This window comes from Rattus norvegicus, chromosome 13, assembly GCF_036323735.1.
Source record: "Rattus norvegicus strain BN/NHsdMcwi chromosome 13, GRCr8, whole genome shotgun sequence".
NCBI classification, from domain to species: domain Eukaryota; kingdom Metazoa; phylum Chordata; class Mammalia; order Rodentia; family Muridae; genus Rattus; species Rattus norvegicus.
The window spans coordinates 95,398,869-95,418,409 of record NC_086031.1 but is presented as its reverse complement, the minus strand read 5'-3'; the positions used below and the strand labels follow the sequence as shown (position 1 = coordinate 95,418,409).

The following is a 19,541-nucleotide window of genomic DNA, read 5'->3' as shown; positions in this document are numbered from 1 at the left end:
TCGGCACATAACGTGATCAGAAGAAACTTTTCCCTTCTATTTCTTAACAGTAACCTGGGATGATAAAATACCCAGTTCTCATAGGGTCACTGAGCATTTAAATCAGAAGATTCATTTTTTTTTTTCAGATGGTATGCTGCTATGTCGTCTAGTCTGCCTTAAATTCCTGACAACCAACCTTCTAACCTCACTCTTTCAAGTGTCGTGATTATAGGTATATGTCACCATGCCCAGTTGAAGGAATTACTTTAAAACCTTCAACATGGGAGCTGGAGAGATGGCTCAGTGGTTAAGAGCACCCGACTGCTCTTTCAGAGGTCATGAGTTCAATTCCCAGCAACCACATGGTGGCTCACAACCATCTGTAAAGAGATCCGATGCCCTCTTCTGGTGTATCTGAAGACAGCTACAGTGTAATCTTTAAAAAAAAAAAAAACTTTTAAAACCTTCAACATTGTGTCTAGTATATAGCAAGAATCCTGTTAATCATGATGTTTGCACCTGAGCAGACACGAATCATCACTGTGACTAAAACTAAAAAGCGATGAAAAGTTTTTGTGTCACATTTCCTTCCTTCCTTACTCCTTTCAGACAGGGCTTTATGTAACCTCGTCTGGACTCAAACTCCTCGTGTCACTGAGGATGACTTTGAACTGCTGATCCTCCTTTTCTACCCAAGTGTTGAAATTGCAGTTGTGTACCACCACACTGGGTTTAATTTTATGTCTTTATTTGCATCTAAAGCATATAATTGCTCATAAGCCTAACCATTGTAACTACCTGAAGCTGAAATGTATTTTAGCAGCAATATTAATGTAAGTAACTATACACATATAATATAAATTATAAGAGCATTGATTAAGTTTTGAAAGAAAGTCTCTGTTTAGCCATTGCTAGTCTAGAACACACTGTGGATCAGTCTGGCCTGAAGCTTATGAGTCTGCATGCTATGCTGTGTTGTGTCACTGTGCCCAGCAAGAAGAGTACTTTTGGGGTTGGGGATTTAGCTCAGTGGTAGAGCGCTTGCCTAGGAAGCGCAAGGCCCTGGGTTCGGTCCCCAGCTCCGAAAAAAAGAACCAAAAAAAAAAAAAAAAAAAAAAAAAGAAGAGTACTTTTAAGATGGGGAGAAGTAGAGGCCAGCTAGCATCTAGGTTTGTTATATACGCTGACAGTGAAAGGCACGGATGGTACCGGGACGGTTGAGAGACGGATGTAAGTGGTACAGATAGTTACCGTGTCTTAGTTACTCTTCTCTGGCTGTGAGAGGACATCATGACCAAGGCAGCTTACAGAAAACAGGTTACTTGGGGCTTAAAATTTCAGAGGGTTAGAGTTCATGCCCGTCATGCAGCAGGTAGATGAGCCTGGCTCTGGAGCCAGAGCCAAGAGCTTCATCTTAGTCTGCAAGCATGAGGTAGAGAGAGCTAACAATGACTCAGGCTTTTGATACTTGAGAATTTGCCACAGTTGACACACCTCCTCTAATACGGCCTTAATACTTAACACTTCCTAATCCTCCAACAGTTCCACCAACAGGGCGCCAAGCACTCACATGTATGCGCCTGAGTGTGTTTGTGGGGGGTTGGGTGCGGGGACACCACTGTGGAAATGTTTGTATCCATGGTAAACACAGTGGCAAACATGGATGCAAAGAAAAGTGGCATATTTATGTCATGAGTTCGTGTCACATCTCCCTGTAATGCAGTACTGAGTAACAACAGTGCCTGATGCAGGTGTGGGTAAGCACGTGGTTTTACACCTGCGTTTTCTGCCACTCACTCCCTAGTCCAAGTGGACGAGGGGACCGTGTCAGCAAGGTAGATGTTTCTATAGGTACCCGTCCCTTTGCTAAGTTCTGATTGTCATCGCTTACTCTTTCCCACTGAGTTTTCTAGGTCACTGACAGAAAATAATGGGGTTATTTCTGAGACCATTGCTCTGCACTTTTAATTTTGTGACTGACCTAGCAGTCATAGGTGTTCTTTGCAAGCATTGTCATTAGGAAGATCGGCAGAGAAAGATGGTAGTGCTGGGCCAAGTATCTGTTACTTGGTGGCATTTTGAACTGACTGTGCACAATAAATGTCACTATTTTGACTGTGGAGTAACTAAGAAAGATTGAGAGTGTAAGCCTAGGTTTTTGTTTTTTACTTTATCGTGTGTGTGTGTGTGTGTGTCTGTCTGTCTGTCTGTCTGTCTGTCTGTCTGTCTGTGTCTGTGTCTGTGTCTATGTCTGTGTGTGTCTCCCCATGCATGCTCATGCAAGCATATTAGCCTCTTCGTTGCCATTTGTTAATTTGAGTTAGAGTCTCAGTCTGTATTCCAGGTTGCCCTTAAACTCCTAGTAATCCTCCTGCCTTAGTGCTGGAATTGCCAGCACAAACTACTATTTTGCCCATTTTATCCATTTTAAGGAGTACCATTCAGTAGCATTAAATACTTTTAAAAAAATTTACTGCATTTATTTATGATGTGTGTGAGGAGAGGTAAACACATGTGTATGTAGAAGTTGGGAGTACAACTTCTGGGAATCTGTTCTCTCCTACCACATGGACAGCAGGGATCACACTCTGGTCATCCTGAGTAGCAAGCACCCTCCTTACCCGCCGAGACATCTCAACAGCCCTACACTTACCACCACCCACCTCTAGGCCTCTTGCATCTTCTCCAGATGAACTCTGTAGCTGACAGACAGGAATTCTCCATTCCACCCTCCTCCGGTCACTAGCAACCGTTATTCTCTATGACTCAGTGAGCTTAACTATAAGTAGCTAATTAATCTTTAGTTTTGTTTTTTTTTTAACATATTCTGTCTAAACTCTAGTGTGTAGTTTATTTTTACATTAAAAGAGTCTGGAGACTGGAGAGAGAATTCGGGGTCAGGGGCGTCTATTGCTCTCGGGGAGCCCTAGGTGTGGATCCAGCATCCACTCAATTGTCACAACCGTCTTTAGCTCCAGTTCTGGGGCACACATAATTTTCTCTCCTTTGCTAGTACCAGGTGTCCACTTTGTGCAAACACATAGACAAAACACTCAAACACTTTAAAATTTTTTTAAATAACATGAATTTTTAAAACCTGATACAACAGAAAAACACCCACAAAGATCCGATTATGTGTTAACTAATACAGTGAAACTTGTGTGCGTGCGCGTGCGCACACACACACACACAAGTCACTGCTAGTTTCAGTATAAAATAAGGGAACAGTTGTGGAAGTGGGTGGTGGTGATTACACAGTAGTGTAAAACGTGGAATGGCGCTGAATTATACTTAAAACCGGACAAAATGGTAAGTTTTGTAGAGATTTTAAAAAACAAAATGCAAAAAAACTTGTGGTGCTTAAGATCTCCTTACAGCTGAATGAAATATTTAGACGATTTTGTGTTAAAGAAAAACTTTTCTATTTGAGCATACTTGGGTTTTTCTAGTTTGACACTTTTTCATTTGGTGTTGTGAAGGGTGATCTTGTCTTGTCAGTCTGATCTGGAACTAGAAATGCCTAGGATACCCTTGAAGTCAGCGATCTCTCCAAGGCCAGAATTCTTAGTGTGTGCTACTGTGCTGAGTTGAGAACTTTTAAATTTACTGCTTATTTTCTGTGCATGCAAATATGTCTAACTACAGGACAACTTCAGAAGATTATTTCGTGAACCACAATCAATTCTGTTTAAGGATCTGGTTCTCGGATAACAATCAGAGGCATTATTGTGAACTGCCACGTTCATGGTTATTCTTTTGGTGACTAAACCTTTTAGTTTTAAAAATAAAGAGAATACATAAATGTTATACACCAATATAGGGAATTTATTGTATAGTTTTTTTAATATTTCAATAACATTGTTTTGGTATTTTTATTTCTAGTCAAACGCACCATGTATTGTGTTCATTGATGAAATTGATGCAATCACCCCCAAAAGAGAAGTTGCTTCAAAAGATATGGAACGAAGGATCGTGGCCCAGCTTCTAACCTGCATGGACGGTAACTAATGATCTCATTTTAACATAATGTAGTTCTTAGAATGAGCCGTGTGCGTGTGTGTGTGTGTGTGTGTGTGCGCGCGCGCGTGCGCGCGCGTGAGAGAGCAAGCCACTTAAACAGTGACTCTCATGAAATAGGATCGTTCTGTAAAAGATTTTCCATCCGTTTCAAATTGTATTGAACTGTAGGTATGTATGTATGTATGTATGTGGGTGTACCTGTGTGTGAGTGTATACATGTGTATGTGGGAAGGGAGGCCAGAGATCAATCTCAGATAGCATTCTTTAGAAGCCACCCTTAATCGAATTGATTTGGTGCTTACATACTAAATAGGCTAGGCTAGCTGAGCAGTGAACCCCAGGGATCTGCCTGTCTGCACTTCCCCAGCACTGGGCTTACAAATCTGCCATGCTGAATGCATTGTTTGTTTGTTTGTTTGTTTGTTTGTTTTTTAATGTGGGTTCTGGGATTAAAACTCAGGACCTCACACTTGCATATCAAGCACTTTTCTACCTGAGCTGTGTCCCTACTCTGTAGTAATTAAATGTGTGTACTCATATTTGCTTTTGCTGTGTATGTTTTTCAGGGTTGCATAGTACCTACTGATGACCTTTAAGGATATGTTTGTGTAAGAAATGTTGACATTTTAGTGCATTTATATTTACCTTTTAAGAAAATATTTTTACTTGTGCCTAGTTGATGCCTTTTATCCCAGCACTCAGGAGGCAGAAGTAGACAGATCTCTGTGAGTTCAAGTCTAGCCTGATCTACATAGTGAACTCCAGGCCAGCCAGAGCTATAAAATGAATCCCTGTCTCTATCTCCCTTCCACAAAAAAGTTATTTTAAGTATATATGTGTGTGTGTGAATACAGGGCCTTCAAAGACCCTCATGTTTACAGGTCATTTTGAGCCTTTAGGCCTAGGTATTTGAAACCAAAGAAGGGTCCTCTGTACTAATAATATGAGCTCTTAACTGCTGGGTTACTTCTTTTTCACTGTTAATGATATTTTTTAAATTTACTATGCAAATTTAACACTTAGCATTTCCATTATATGGAAACAATCCTACCAGTAGAGTTTGAGGCCAGCCAGAATATGTCATGGAAACCAAAAACAGCAACAACAACGGGGGGGGGGGGGGGGAGACAGAGAGAAAGACACACACACACACACACACACACACACACACACACACGTGTCGTACTGTCATATTCCTGTAATGAATTATCCAAATGCATAGGCTGGGACAGGGTAATGACATGAGTTGTAGCTACACTGGGTTATGTAGTGAATTTCAGGCCCTGCCTGGTCACACAGTAAGCCTGTCTTAAAACATTACCCCCCATTCTTATGGCTCCCAGTTGTAAATTACTTGTATTTAACCTTTTGTGCAGGGGATTGAACCTGAGTCCTGGTGCGAGCTCTGCAAGCTAGCTATTACTGAATTTCTCCCCTAGTGCCTTGTGCTACTTTGTTTTTATCTTTTTTCTGACATGTTTTTGAGGCCTATATTCTAGAAAAGCTTTTCATAGGTTCTTCCTAATCAGATAATAAATAAATATACATGTGTGTATGTTTGTGTGTGTGTGTGTGTATCTCCATTATTTACATTGTACTTAGCATTTGAATATTGTGTTAAACTATGAGGCAGTATAACCTAGACTGTCCCCTAGTTCAGCTGACAGAACATTTACAAAAGATAAGGCTGACAGAATATTTGTGAAAAGACAAAATTTAAATTTAAATTTAAAAATTTAGAAATATTCATTTCTAAAAATCTATTTCTAAAGAAAGCCAGAGTGGCTTGGCTGTTCCTTTTTTTTTTTTTTTTTTTTTAATTCTTACTTTTTTTTGAAACAAGAAGAGTTCATTGGCTGCCTTTACAGGTAGTTGTGAGCCACCTTGTGATTGCTGGGAATTAAACTCAGGACCTCTGGAAGAGCAGTCAGTGCTATTAATTGGGAGCCATCTCTGCAGCATTTGGGCTGTTCTTTACCCCCTCCCGGTTTGCCTGCAGAACATCATTGCTGTCTTCCCAGGCCCCACTGCTAGGCCATTGTCTGGGCCTCCTCTCACTCATGCTGCTGCTCTCTGTAGGACTTGGCTAACTTCTGCATCTGCTGGCAGAAACCATGCTAACAAGCCATTTAGACTTTCCTGAGTGCTTTCTCCCATGAAGCCGCCACTGTCTTCTCTCTTGCTCTATTATAGTTTATCCTAATTGTCATTAAACTTTTTGAACCGTGTCTTTCACTGTGTTTCCTTATACACTTTATATTCCTCAGTAGATTGTGAATTACCGATAAGAAAGGCAGTCTTTATCGTTACACTTATTATGTCAACAATAAATGCCTGTAAATATATATAAGATTACACAAATTCTCTCCACCTTTCAAATCACTGTGTACACATTGTTATCTTCAAATACCAGATGTCTTCTCTGCATTCTACATCTTGTTCTTAGATCTGAATAACGTGGCAGCTACAGCCCGAGTCCTAGTTGTTGGAGCTACTAACCGGCCAGACTCATTGGATCCTGCTCTGAGACGTGCGGGAAGGTTTGATCGAGAAGTCTGCTTGGGTATCCCAGATGAGGCATCCAGAGAAAGGTTTGTTCTTATAGAACGATGTTGTTCGTGTACCAGTATTTGAGTTAGTATTGAAAATAAGTGCTAAGAAATACCATGTACTTGATATCTCTCTCTCTGTCTCTTGCCTCTTCATTGTGTTCTCTCTCTCTCTCTCCCTCCCTCTCTCTCTCTCTCTCTCTCTCTCTCTCTCTGTGTGTGTGTGTGTGTGTGTGTGTGTGTGTGTATAAAATCATTTCCCTCTCCTTTTTCTTGTCTAGCTTTGAACTTCTTTATATAAGCATATAAGCAGGGTTGTTGGATTAAAGGTAGTGTTACATTTCAAAAACATTTTCTTTTTTTGTTGTAGTTGCTGTTTCAAAACACCACCCAAAAATACCTTATGGTGAAGGTTTTGTGGAACCTTATGGAGATGTGGCCTAGAGATAAGTCTCCCAGTCTTTGGGGTAATGGCCTCTAATGGGATGAAGGGACCCTGGTGGCCTCACCTCCTTTTTTGCCGTCTTTTACTCTCTAGTTGTGAAGAGAGCAAGTTTGCCGGACCACATATGATATGCAGCTCTCCCTCCCTGTGAGAGGCCTAAAAAAAATGTAAATATCTGGGGCTGGGGATTTAGCTCAGTGGTAGAGCGCTTACCTAGGAAGCGCAAGGCCCTGGGTTCAGTCCCCAGCTCCGGAAAAAAAAAAAAAAAAGTAAATATCTGGTTATGTTCCAGAGCCTGCAAAACCGAGCCCAAATCCACCTTTTTCTTTATTAGCTGTTTGTCTTAGGTCTCACCAGAGTGGAAGAAGGCTGGCTAGCACACTCTAGTGATAGAAGGCTGGCTAACACACTCTAGGCTCCATTTTTTCCCTCTGTGTCCACTGAGAAGGTTTGTCTTGCCAGCTCTGAAGTGTAGTATTGTCCTTTTAGACTCTCCTTTTAATAGAATCTTTTTTTTTTTCTGGCTCATTTGTCCAGATCTATTTTTCAGCAGTGAGAAATGATGTATAAGGGTAAAAGGAAAGCTCTTTGGTGCCCAAAAGCCCTCTTTATCTCTATGCCATTCTTTAAGAAACAAAACAGCAACAACGACTATAAATTGTGATAATGTAGGGACAGTTTATTAGACAGGAAAGAGGCACTCTCAAGAGAGGAAGCGACTGGTGCTGTGGACACCGTGCCCTTCTGACATCTGGGGCTGCCACAGTTAAAAGTGAAGGCACAGCCCACTGTCAGCCCCACTGTCCGCACGAACTCTAGCTCGGGTGACTTATTTCTGGACTTTTCACTCTTGTTAAACTTTGTGTTTTCTTTGTTAACTTTGTTACAGGATTTTATTGTAGTTCTTAGCATAAGAGCCCGGGTCCTCCCACATGCTAGGCAAGTGCTTTACCATTGAACTACATTTTTTTTATTTCCTGAAGGTTTGTTTTTCTCCTTCTGTGTGTATGTGTGTTTGTTTGTTTTGGTCTGTGTTATGTTATGTCCCTGAGAAACTGGAAGGCAAATGCAAAATAACAGTATTTACACGTAGTTCAGTCTGACTGAGCTAAGGTTAGGCTTGTTGTCATTTCTTCCCCCTCCCTTTCCTTCTTCTGTCCCTTCTTTTCACTTTTTTCATAGATCAAATTCGAGTATGTGTCTGTGTTGAGTCTATTTGGAGTTTCAGTCACGGATCTCCAGACAGTACTGTGGTGCTATAGTATAAGTCTGTCTGACAGGCTAATAAGGAGGCTGAAGAAAACTGTGCACACATGCACAGACATTGAGCCAGACGTCGAGCTTTGCTTCCTGACTTGGTTTCTTCAGAGAGTACACTCGTGGTGTTCTGGTTGAAAGAGTGGAGCACATGCCCACGTGCTCTTACTGTATTATTCAGGTTTCCAGCCGACGTTTCTGCTTTAGGTTCTGTGCTGTGCTTCTGGCCCCACACTTTAATACTCCTGTTCCCAGCCTTTGCTTCTTTGGTGTTCCAGCAAGCAAATGACTTTGCTTCTCATAATTATAGCTCTTTGGGAAGAAGAGTTGTTTTTATTTTGTGTCTTCTACTGGGTTGTTTATACTTTCCATTCATCCTCTTTCTTCATAAATTGTGATACAATCACAGATAATCACATACTTATTAATTTATACTGTAGACATGAATGCTTCAGTAAATGAATGGTTAAGAGTATAGCAATCGGAAGGGAGCAGGCAGACACCTGTAAGTTTGAGCCTAGTCTGAGCTAGTTCTAGGCCAGAATGTACATTTTACAGGAAATGATGAAAATTGGAACAGTAGCTATCCTAATGTAAGATGAGGACACAGATCTGTAATCCTAGTGCTTGGTAGGTAGAGGCAGGAAGATCAAGAGTTCCAGGCCATCCTCCACTGCATAGAGAGTTTGAAACCACCTTGAGTTGCATGAGACCCTGCCTCAAAATCCAATGTTGGATGTTTGAAGTACTAAGATAAATATCACTGTGAAACCTTCCTTTTGTATAAGGAGTAATATACTTGTAAAGATAACCTGTGGAGCTGGACATGATGGGACATGACATCGATTCCAGTTTTTGGATGGCCGAGGCAGTCTGAGTTCAAGGTCAGCCTGCTCTACATACCAAGTTGCAGGCCAGCAAGGACTACATACTAAGACCCCGTTGCGGTGGTCTTGAGGGGGAGGGCAAGCTTTTAGTGCTACATAGTATGAAGTATGGGTTGAGTGTGGTTTCTCTTTCTGGTACCTGCATATTTTATTTGCTCTGTAAGTATATCCCCATAAGCTCTTTCCTCTATGATAGTGCAAAACACTTAAAAGTGGATAAAAGAAACAAACAGACCTGTGCTTATAGTCTTTATAGTGCATAGCATGGTTCCCAATAAACAGATTGTTAGTATAAGCTTTTCTGGAATAAAGAGAGTTGGGCATGGAGTTGTAGTAATGAGCATTTATTGAGTGATTTGTTTCATCTTATGTAGCATTCATTATGATACCATCAGTATGGATTAATGTATAAGCTTTCAGTAAATATAGGTAGGAATTTACTTTTACTAACAGTCATAGAGTCTGAATTTTTTTTAAACTGTCTTTTCTGCAGAATTCTCCAAACTTTGTGCCGAAAACTGAGACTTCCAGAAACCTTTAATTTTTCTCATTTAGCACACCTGACACCAGGCTTTGTTGGTGCTGACCTGATGGCTCTTTGTCGAGAGGCAGCCGTGTGTGCGGTGCACAGGGTCTTGATGAGACGGCAGGAGCAGCAGAGGACAGAGCCTGAGACTGGGGGTTTGCCCTCTGACGGAGAGCAGGGGAGAAGCCTGGGAGCAGAGCCCCCTTCTGAAACACAGGTAGGTGCTCCTCAGTTCTTTCTCTCTTACCTTGTGCTCATGCCAGGAACACAGGCACATTTAGTCCTTCCACAGAGCGTCCGCAGCTCCTGCCAAGGCATTGGCACTCATGTGACTCTGGGGAAGCTGGTAAGTCGTAAGAGCTTTATGTGATCTGGGTCGGAGGTTTCCTTGTGTGGTCAGAGACACTTAAGTTGTACTTTCCCACACCTGCCTGCTGTCTGCCTTGCAAAGCCAGTACCAAATCCAGGTCTTTTGTTCTAAATCAGTTGGGTTTTTTTCCTTATTTGAATCTGTCATTAATTTTCTTTTTCTCTTTTTGTTTATTTTGAGGTAGAGGGTTTTTTCTTTGTTTTGTTTGTTTTTTAACCATAGCTTTGACTAACTTAAAGCTTCAACTTCTAACATATTATGGGCATGAGCCGTCATGGCAATGATGCAGAATTTTGACCTGAGTTGATGATTGGTTGATTCAAAAATTCAATCTCAAATTTTTTAATCTGTAAAGATATAGTCTTACAGGATTCCTAGAAATACTTAAATTTCCCAATTTTCAGTTAGATGACTGTATCTTCATGCACAGACTGGCAAGTGGTATAAACTTCATGTGAGTGCGTGATGCATTATGAGATTCACCTGAGTCTACTAAGCAGAGCTGTATCTCCTTTTTCTCTTAGATTTTATTATTTTATATGTTTGAGTGTTTTACCTTTACATGTATATGTGCAGGCATGTGTTCCATTGCCCATGGAAGTCAGAAGGGAGCTTCTGTTCCCTGGGACTGGATTTACAGCTGGTTGTGAGTTACTTGTGTGTGCTAGGAATCAATCCCAGGTCCTCCATGAGAGCAGTAAGAACTCTCAAACACTGAACCAATTCTCTAGCCCTAGAGCTGTGTTTTAAAACTTATTTATTCAATTTAACTTTTATATGAACTGAGCTTAAATATGGGGCTTGCATTAATCCAAGTTTGGCTTGTTTTTATTAATAAATATCTATTAGGAATTCTTCTAAGTGCTAGATACAATGAAAAACCAGGCTCTGCATTTAAACATCTTAGAGAGAGACCGTAAGGAGAAATAAAAGAGAGCTCTATAAATATCAGAATTTCTCAAATAATAATACATTCACAGGTATGCTATTGTTTTTGATTGTTAGATTTATTTTATGTGTATTAGTGTTTGCCTGAGTGTATGTCTGTGCTCTACATGCATGCCTGCTGTCTGAGGAAGCCAGAATTAGATAGATCTGTTGGAATTGGAGTTACACACAGTTGTGAGTTGCCATGTGGGTGCTGGGAATTGAACCTGGGTCCTCTGGAATCACAGGCAGTGCTAACCATCTCTTTGGTTTTGTTATGGCAGTTTTAATGGCAGCAGTTTGCTGCATAATCTTACCTAGCTTCATAATTTGTCTGAGTCCAGTACAGGTTATTTCATTTTTAATATTTGTTACTAGTATTAACTTTCCTAGCAGAAAGCAAATATCTGTCTATAGATATACATGTTGGTTTCAGAATGATTAAAGATATAAAATGGACTGGAGAAATGGCTCACTGGTAAGAGCATTGGCTGCTGGTAATTCCAGAGGATCTGGGTACAAATTCCAGCATCCCACATGGCAATTCTCAACTGTCTATAACTTTAGTCCTTGACGATTCAACATCCTATTCTAGCTTCTTCAGGCATCAGACACACGTATGGAACACACACATACATGTAGGCAGAACACATATCCACATGAATTAAGGAAATGTTGCCAGGTGGTGGTGCGAGCCTCTGATCCTCAGGAGGCAGAGGCAGGTGCGTCTCTGTAAGCTCAGAGCCAGCTTGGTCTACAGATTGAGGACAGGACAGCCAGGGATACGTGGAGAAACCCTGACTTGGGGAGGGGCGGGAGGGAGTGTGTGTGTGAGTGAGTGTGTGTGTGAGTGAGTGTGTGTGTGTGTGTGTGTGTGTGTGTGTGTGTGTTTCTGTACCTTCATGTTCTTCACAAAGCAAGAACTCTGCTTTTTAATTTCACTATTCATTGAACTAGGAAGGTTCCCCACTGTGGATTTGGTTGATAAAGTATTACAAAAACTTAAAATAAATTTACATTGTTGCCAGAATACCTTCATCTTAAGTCAGCTGCTTATGAGTTTTTAGAAATGAAATGGAATTGATGAAGTGGATATTGGCCAACTGCCTATGTCTGCATTATCTAACCCTAGCTTTAAAATTTAGAGATATATTTTGTATCAAATCAATCTGTCCTCCTCACCACCCCTCTCTGTCTCTGACCATGCTGGCCTCAAACTTATATGTTAGCTGTAGGTGACTGAGTGGCATTGGCCACTAATACCGACTAGAAATTATTTTTATATGTCTTGATTATAATTGATTTTTCTTTATTTCACCAAATATACGATCTTCTCAGAAAGAAATATATCTTGTGTAGACTCAAATTATTATAATGCTTAGTTCATTAAATTCACTATAATTTAGGGAATCTTGGAATACTTATTTAAATTACATGTAACTTTGTGGTTCACATTGTTTTCCTTTAACTGTTATCTTTAAAGGATGAATTGCAAAGGCTGTTGGGGTTGCTAAGAGACCAAGATCCCATCTCAGAGGAGCAGATGCAAGGACTGTGCCTTGAATTAAATGATTTCATTGTTGCTCTATCAGAAGTCCAGCCTTCTGCCAAAAGGGAAGGCTTTGTAACTGTCCCTAATGTGACATGGGCTGATGTCGGTGCCCTGGAAGATATCAGAGAGGAGCTCACCATGGCAATATTGGTAAGTGTACCAGCTCTCAGGGCCATTGGCATCGCTCGTGAGTTAACATCGAAGAGAAAATCTCATGCGTGTCTAATTTTTTATGTCATTAAAAGATTTAGACTTTTTATTTATGTGTATGGTGTTTTTCCTGCATGTATGTGTGTGTACCATGTGCATGTCTGGTACTGGCAGAGGTCTGAAGGCATCACTCCTTTGAAATTGGTATTGTAGATTATTGAGAACCACTTTTTGTGGGTGCTGGGAAATGAATCTAGGTTCTCTGCAAGAGCAGTAAGTATTCAACCATTGGGCCATCTCTACAGCCCCCAAATGTATGATTTAAAATATAACGTTACTGAGATCCAGTTCAAATATTGTAATAGGAGATTCAGCTTCAGTTTGTCATCTTTTTAAGTCTTAACCTGTCTCAGCAGTGAGGTGTCACTCCATTGAGATGTCTCCTACTCCTCATTATGGTTGTGTTTGGTTACTACGTCGTGAGTTCAAGAAAAACAAATTCAGGTTTCATTCAAGGCCAGTATATGTGAAAACCACCTTCTTGGTCATAGTCAACAGGGTGAAGGCAGTTTCTATGCCTGTGAAACTTTGGATTGATTTTAGTTTACTTTGACTTTTCTGCTTACTGACCATTTTAATTGAGTTGTGCTCCATTTAGGAGGTATGCACTACCAAATGTGAAAAGCACACTAGGGTTGCAGAGAGCAAGCACGTGTGGCTTTTAACCATGTCTAGGGCTTGTTGCTTCTGTTGTCCCTAATTGGTTTCCCTGAGAAAGTTGTCACCTGGACTTTCATAACTTAGAAATTTGGTTGATTTTATAAAACTTGACTTTAATATATTGAAATAGTTTATCTTGTCCTGGGAAGAGAATAGTTCAATGGAGTTTGTGTCCCCAGAAGCCATGTTAAACCAGATGCAGTAGTGAATGTCTGTAACTACAACACTCCCAAGCTGGTGACGGGAGGCAGAGACAGCAAGGGTCCCCGGAAGCTTGTGGGCCAGCCTGCTTGGTATACACAACAGAAAAAGCAAGAGACCCTACCTCATGGAAGGTGGAAGGCAAGGGCCGGAGATTGTCCTCTATCTGGCTATACATTGGCATGCACATTTTAATGATAAATGTTCTCATAATTTACATGTATGTATAAGTTCCTCAAGAACGGTGTCTGGCTTGATGTGGTAGTACATACCTCTAACCTTCGTTCTTAGGAGACAGAGGCAGATCTTTGACTTGAGGCCAGCCTGGTCTACACATTGAGATGAAGCCTAACTAGAATCTATAGTGTGACCATGTCTCCAAAAAAGAAAGGTAAAAGAAAAGAGAGAGCCTTTCCTGTTTGTCGCCATGTACTGTGTTACCTGAGTCTAAAGCAGGAATTGACCAGCCACCGTCATTTAGGCTTTGTGGTCAAGGCTGACTGTAGAGATGAATACGTTTGCACATTCAGCGTAAAGTGAGCGTCTGCAGTGATCACAGCTGCCATTGTTTCTTCTAGGCACCTGTTCGAAACCCAGAGCAGTTCAGGGCTCTTGGTTTGGTGGCCCCAGCTGGTGTCCTCCTAGCCGGACCTCCTGGGTGTGGGAAAACGCTGCTGGCAAAGGTACGGGCTGCAGTTCTTGCCTTCAGTAGGATCGTGAAGGTCTAAGTAACATCACGAAGTAGATCCTGGTATACACTTGGTTAGAAATCCATTTTAGCAAAATGGATTTTTGCAATAAAATTTTCTACATTGTCCTTTAGAACAAAATGGTTTTAATTGATTGTGTCACTCTCATTCCTTAGAAAGAAGGAATCAAAGGGTCCTGTCCCCCAAAGACAAAAAGCCTCTTGTGTTTCTCAGAGCTGCAACATTTGTGAATTACAGTGCTCTGGCTCAGTCGTTCTGACCTTCCCGTTGTCCGAGTATTGTTATCTCACTTTAGCTTGCAGCTGATCTCCTTCGTTGCTTTTGTTTTATTATTGAGTATTCTCTCCTATGTTCTTTATGATACATGAAAGAAACTTTCTGTAATAGAAAATATAGATGAGCAAAAGGGAAAACCATTTCTATTCTGCTACTGCTTTGTGCTACCACTGTTGTGTTTGGTAATCAGTCCCAGATGTCTTTCTTTTATGCATATCAAGATATAATATATGCAAGGTAACTTGTTAATGAGCTTTGGTGGTGTGTTCAAATACAGACATGTGAAGGCTCATGATTTCTGAGACTTTAGTCCAGAAACAGGCATAGAACTGTGTTTCTATGCCTGTGGGGAGGGTACCATGTCAGAAGGGTAACAGAGAAAAGTAGCTCACCATGTGGCACTTAGGAAGCAGAGAGAGGAATAGCTAGAAAGAGAGTGGGGACAAGGTAAGTCTTTCCAGAATGTGCCCCTAATGACTTTCATTCTCAAACATCCCACTACCTCTCAGTCATGAGATCGAATCCCACCAGACAAGGTTTCTCTGTGTAACCTTGGCTATCCTGGAACTCCCTTCTGGAAGCAAGCTGTTCTCATACAGAGATCTGCCTGCCTTTGCCTCCCAGATTAAAGGCATGTACTACTACCACTCCAGGAGATTGAATTATTATTTTTATTAATTTAATTTATTTACTTTATATTCCAGTCATAGCTTCCTTTTCTTCTGTCCTCACAATCCTTCCCTCTTCCTTCCCTTCCTCCTGCCCTCCCTTTCTTCTGAGAAAAAGGGAGGCCTCCCATGGATATCAACCCACCTTGGCATATCAAGTTCCAGGAGGACTAGGCACATCGTAGGAGATCAAATTGTTAATGTGTCAATTAATCTGTCGTTTAGGTCAAATCTCTTAGGATCCAATTTCTTCTCAAAACTGTCAGCAGAAACTCAGACCTTTAACCATACAAACCTCTGGGACATGTTTCATAATCTAAATCATAACAATAATAATATGTATACATTCCAGAAATGTAAAACTTTATTTTAATTTCAGGGAATAGTGTCCTCCTCTGTATTCTAGGTTGATCTGGAACTCATGTATGCAGGCTGACCTCAGACGCTTTCAGATCATCCTTCTATCTTAGCCTCCTGAGTGCTGGGATTATAAGTGTGTATTATTATACCTGGCTTCAAATAAAAGGTCTTTAAACACACTTTTCTTGCTTAGCATTAGTTCCTGAATATAATATTTTTATTTTCAACATCAGTTGTACAATATGCATTCCTGGGGCCCAGAGAGCCAAAAAGACAGCAACAAAATCCCTGGAACGGGAGTTTTGCAGAGTGTTGTACCAACTGTCATTTGGGTGCTGGGAAACCCAGGTCCTCTGGAAAAGCAGCAGTGCTTTTACCACTGAGCCTTCTCTCCAGCCCCGAATACAATATTTTTGATACGTTGGGCTAAAGAGATGGCCAGTGAGCAGGGTAAGGCATTTACCACCAAGCCTCATGGCCTGAGTTCACTCCCAGGACCCACACTGTGGAAGAAAAGAACAAACTCCTCCACAAGAGTGCTGTAATGCACGTGCACACCTACACATGCACACATAGGTAGAGGTAAGAAAAGTTTTCACATTTTTAATGGAGTGTAATTGTAGTTTGCCATAGAGCTGTTTTATAGTTTATATGGTGATATAGATATGGTCGTACATGCCTATAACCCCAGTACTTTGGGAGCTAGAGGCAGGAGGATCAATAGTTTAAGGTTATCCTCTGCTACACAATGAATTTGATGCTAGCCTAGACCACATGAAACCTTTGTCTCAAACCAACCAAGTAAACAAACAAAAATCCAATTACATTATATAGTCTCATATTTACCAGTAATTTTATTAGAATAGTCCTAAATCATTTTTCCATAAATAGAATGCACATTTTAAAAGGATATTAAGGTGGCTTTCTAAAGGTTTGTGCCATTAGTAGAGTGTGAGCATTCATCTCACAACTTAAACTTGCAATCACCATCTAAAGTGCTTTTCTTTATTTAGGTGGGACCTCAGTTCAGTTGACTAGAGCTTGTGTTAGAGCAGAATGACCTTGAACTCTCAGAGGTGTGCCTGCTTCTGCCTCTGATTGCTATGAGTAAAGGTGTATACCTGCCACGTTTCTTTTAATGTATGACCATCCAACGTAAGTGTGTGTGTAGTACAAAAGGGTTTTTTCCTATTTGTTTTACGTCTTTTTATTTCTTCTGACTAGGCTGTGGCAAATGAGTCTGGACTAAATTTTATATCTGTCAAAGGCCCTGAATTATTAAATATGGTAAGTTACGTGGCATAAGCCATTATTTTAATTAAAATAAAATGTGCCGATTCTAATTATAGGACTCTGCTCTCACATCTTTGGACAGTTGTGACATTTTGACAAAACCTCTGTTATAGAGTTGAAGATTGAGCTTGCTATGACATACAGGGTTTGTAATGCTTTCTTGAGGAAATCTATTAAACTATGAACTTGTGCTTTAAAATAGAAATGATTTCTTACAGTTATTGAACTGTGTTCTCTGCTATTTGTCAGACACTTCAAATGTATTGAACAGCGTGTGAAGTATGATTTGTGTGTGTGTGTGTGTGTACGTGTGTGTACGTGTGTACACTAATGCATGTGCACAGATGCACTTGTGTATGGAAGTTAGGGGTCTACCTTGCAGGGTATTCTTCAGAACCTGTCCACCTTGTGTTTTGAGATAGGGTCTCTTACTGTGACCTAGGTCTTGTGAGACTGCACTGCTGGACAGTGAACTCTAGGAACATGCCTGCTCTGCTTCCCTAGTGCCCAGCTCTGTCAGTGGGTTCCAGGAATTGAACTTGAGCTCTCATGCTTGTGTGCAGGCACTTATCATCTGAGCTGTCTCAGCTCTGGCGTGCCTCCCTGGACATACACAAGATAAATAAATGAGAAGAGTGAATATCTAATAGTAGTAGAGTATGTTTGTGTTGTATGTATTGGAGGGTGCATAGGTGTGGGGGGAGACCAGAAAAATACCTTTGGTGATGATCCTCGGGTTCTGTCTACCTTGTTTTATTGCAACAGGGCCTCTGAGTAGACTGGAGCTTGCTGATTGGTCAGGATTGGCTGATCAGCAAACCCCAAGGATCTTCCTTTATCTCTCTCTCACGGTTGGGGTTATAAATTCTAGCCACTACATATTTGGTTTTTGTCTTTTTTATGTGGGTCCTGGGAATTGAACTCAGATCCTCATGCTTGCACAGCAAGCTGTTTATCTCCCCATCCCAAAAGTGTTAGTTGTAAAACCTTTTCTTTTTTATAATGACTCTTGGCCTTGTGTATGCTGGACATTGCTGCACTACTCAAGCTATTTTATGTGTGGCCAAAGAGGAAGACCTTGTCCTTACCTATAAAGTGCCTAATTACTCAGTCTGATCTATTGCCACTTATGGATAGCTATGTATGGATTGCCTGAACTTAATGTTTTTATTTAAATTTAGAGTTTTGCATGGAATAAGCCATTATGACTATGAGATGCCTTACACATTCACCCGGACTCCGCTGTTGCTGTGTAAAAATGTTTTTTCCCATTTTAGCAAGAGTGTTTGTTTGTTTATGCATGGGAGTAGATATCAATTTGATTTGTATATTTTAATAATACTGTTGGATGTGTACCAATTTCTCCTGGTTATTTTATTACTTGAGAAATAGGAAATTGGGTTTAGACTACGATAGAATTATGGGATTTTTTTTTTCTTTAAGATTAATTGATTTACTATTTATAAGTTCACCGTAGCTGTCTTCAGCCACACCAGAAGAGGGCATCAGATCCCATTACAGATGGTTGTGAGCCACCATGTGGTTCCTGAGATTTGAACTCAGGACCTCTGGAAGAGCAGTCAGTGTGCTCTTAACCACTGAGCCATCTCTCCAACCCCAGAATTTTTTTTAAACTAATTCATTTTGTCAGAAAACAAAATCAAAAACAGCTGATTTGATTAAATATTTAATTGGCTGTCTGTGTTTTTTTAAGACAGGGCTTTGCTATGTACTTGAAACTGGTGATTATTCTGTCTCAAAACCTCCCAAATACTGAGATATTAGGAGTATACCACCGTGTCCAGTACAATTGGTTATTTCTATAGGTCAAAATGATTTAGCATTATTAGCAGTTGCATACGGTTTAGCACTTTCAGAAATCCTGACATCTATATGACTTCAATTTTTCATTACTCTTTTAATTAAATTGTGATTGCAACATTTGTTCCCTTTATTTTTCTCCATCTAACCATTCACTTGCGCTCTCTCAAACTTATGACCTCTAAAAATTATTGCTTAACGTTCCTGAGTATATAAATGCATAGGACCTGCATGGTGTAAAACTATTTTGACGGTCACTGTGTATTCTACCCAAGATTGAACATTGTCTGCATTCTGTCTGCTCTCTGTGTGTTTAGTATGTCGGGGAGAGTGAGCGCGCTGTGCGACAGGTTTTTCAGCGAGCCAAGAACTCGGCGCCCTGCGTGATATTCTTTGATGAGGTGGATGCCTTATGCCCCCGGAGATCAGACCGAGAAGTAAGTATCAGAGCTTTTTTTCTAGTTACATACGAATGCATGCTTATAAAGTTTGTATAAGTCACATTTATGGAAAAGTTAAAATCCCTTTCTCCTGGTGACCCTGCTTGCAAGTTGCTGACACTAACACCACTGTGTGCCCCATCATGTTACCATTTTAATCACTCATAATCTCGGATAGCTTAGCCTTTTGCTGTACTTACAAGGATGGCTATGCTATCCTGAGGACTTTATTTCTAGCTGTGTAAACAAGTCACCATTGCAAGGATAATGCCAACTTTTTTTTTTTTGTCAATTTCATTAACAAAATTTATTTTGTGCAGCAAGTGAGTCATCCCTCTAGCCTCTCAGTTTCTTTCTGAAACTAGTAATCTTTTTCTTTTTCTTTCT

General features: G+C 40.5%; 1 protein-coding gene across 8 annotated transcripts in view; it reads left to right on the top strand.

Annotated features, from left to right (window-relative positions):
• Positions 1-19,541, top strand: part of Nvl (nuclear VCP-like) — a 53,102-nt gene that overhangs the window by 20,081 nt on the left and 13,480 nt on the right. For 7 of the 8 annotated variants that reach the window (NM_001105980.1, XM_006250367.5, XM_063272169.1 and 4 more), the window contains 7 exons: positions 3,865-3,982; positions 6,449-6,593; positions 9,634-9,883; positions 12,447-12,665; positions 14,165-14,269; positions 16,825-16,887; positions 19,032-19,151. In NM_001105980.1, the coding sequence (NP_001099450.1) occupies positions 3,865-3,982; positions 6,449-6,593; positions 9,634-9,883; positions 12,447-12,665; positions 14,165-14,269; positions 16,825-16,887; positions 19,032-19,151 (1,020 nt within the window). Of the gene's footprint in view, positions 1-3,864; positions 3,983-6,448; positions 6,594-9,633; positions 9,884-12,446; positions 12,666-14,164; positions 14,270-16,824; positions 16,888-19,031; positions 19,152-19,541 lie in introns of those variants that run through there. The other variant, XM_063272170.1, reaches the window with a different exon arrangement.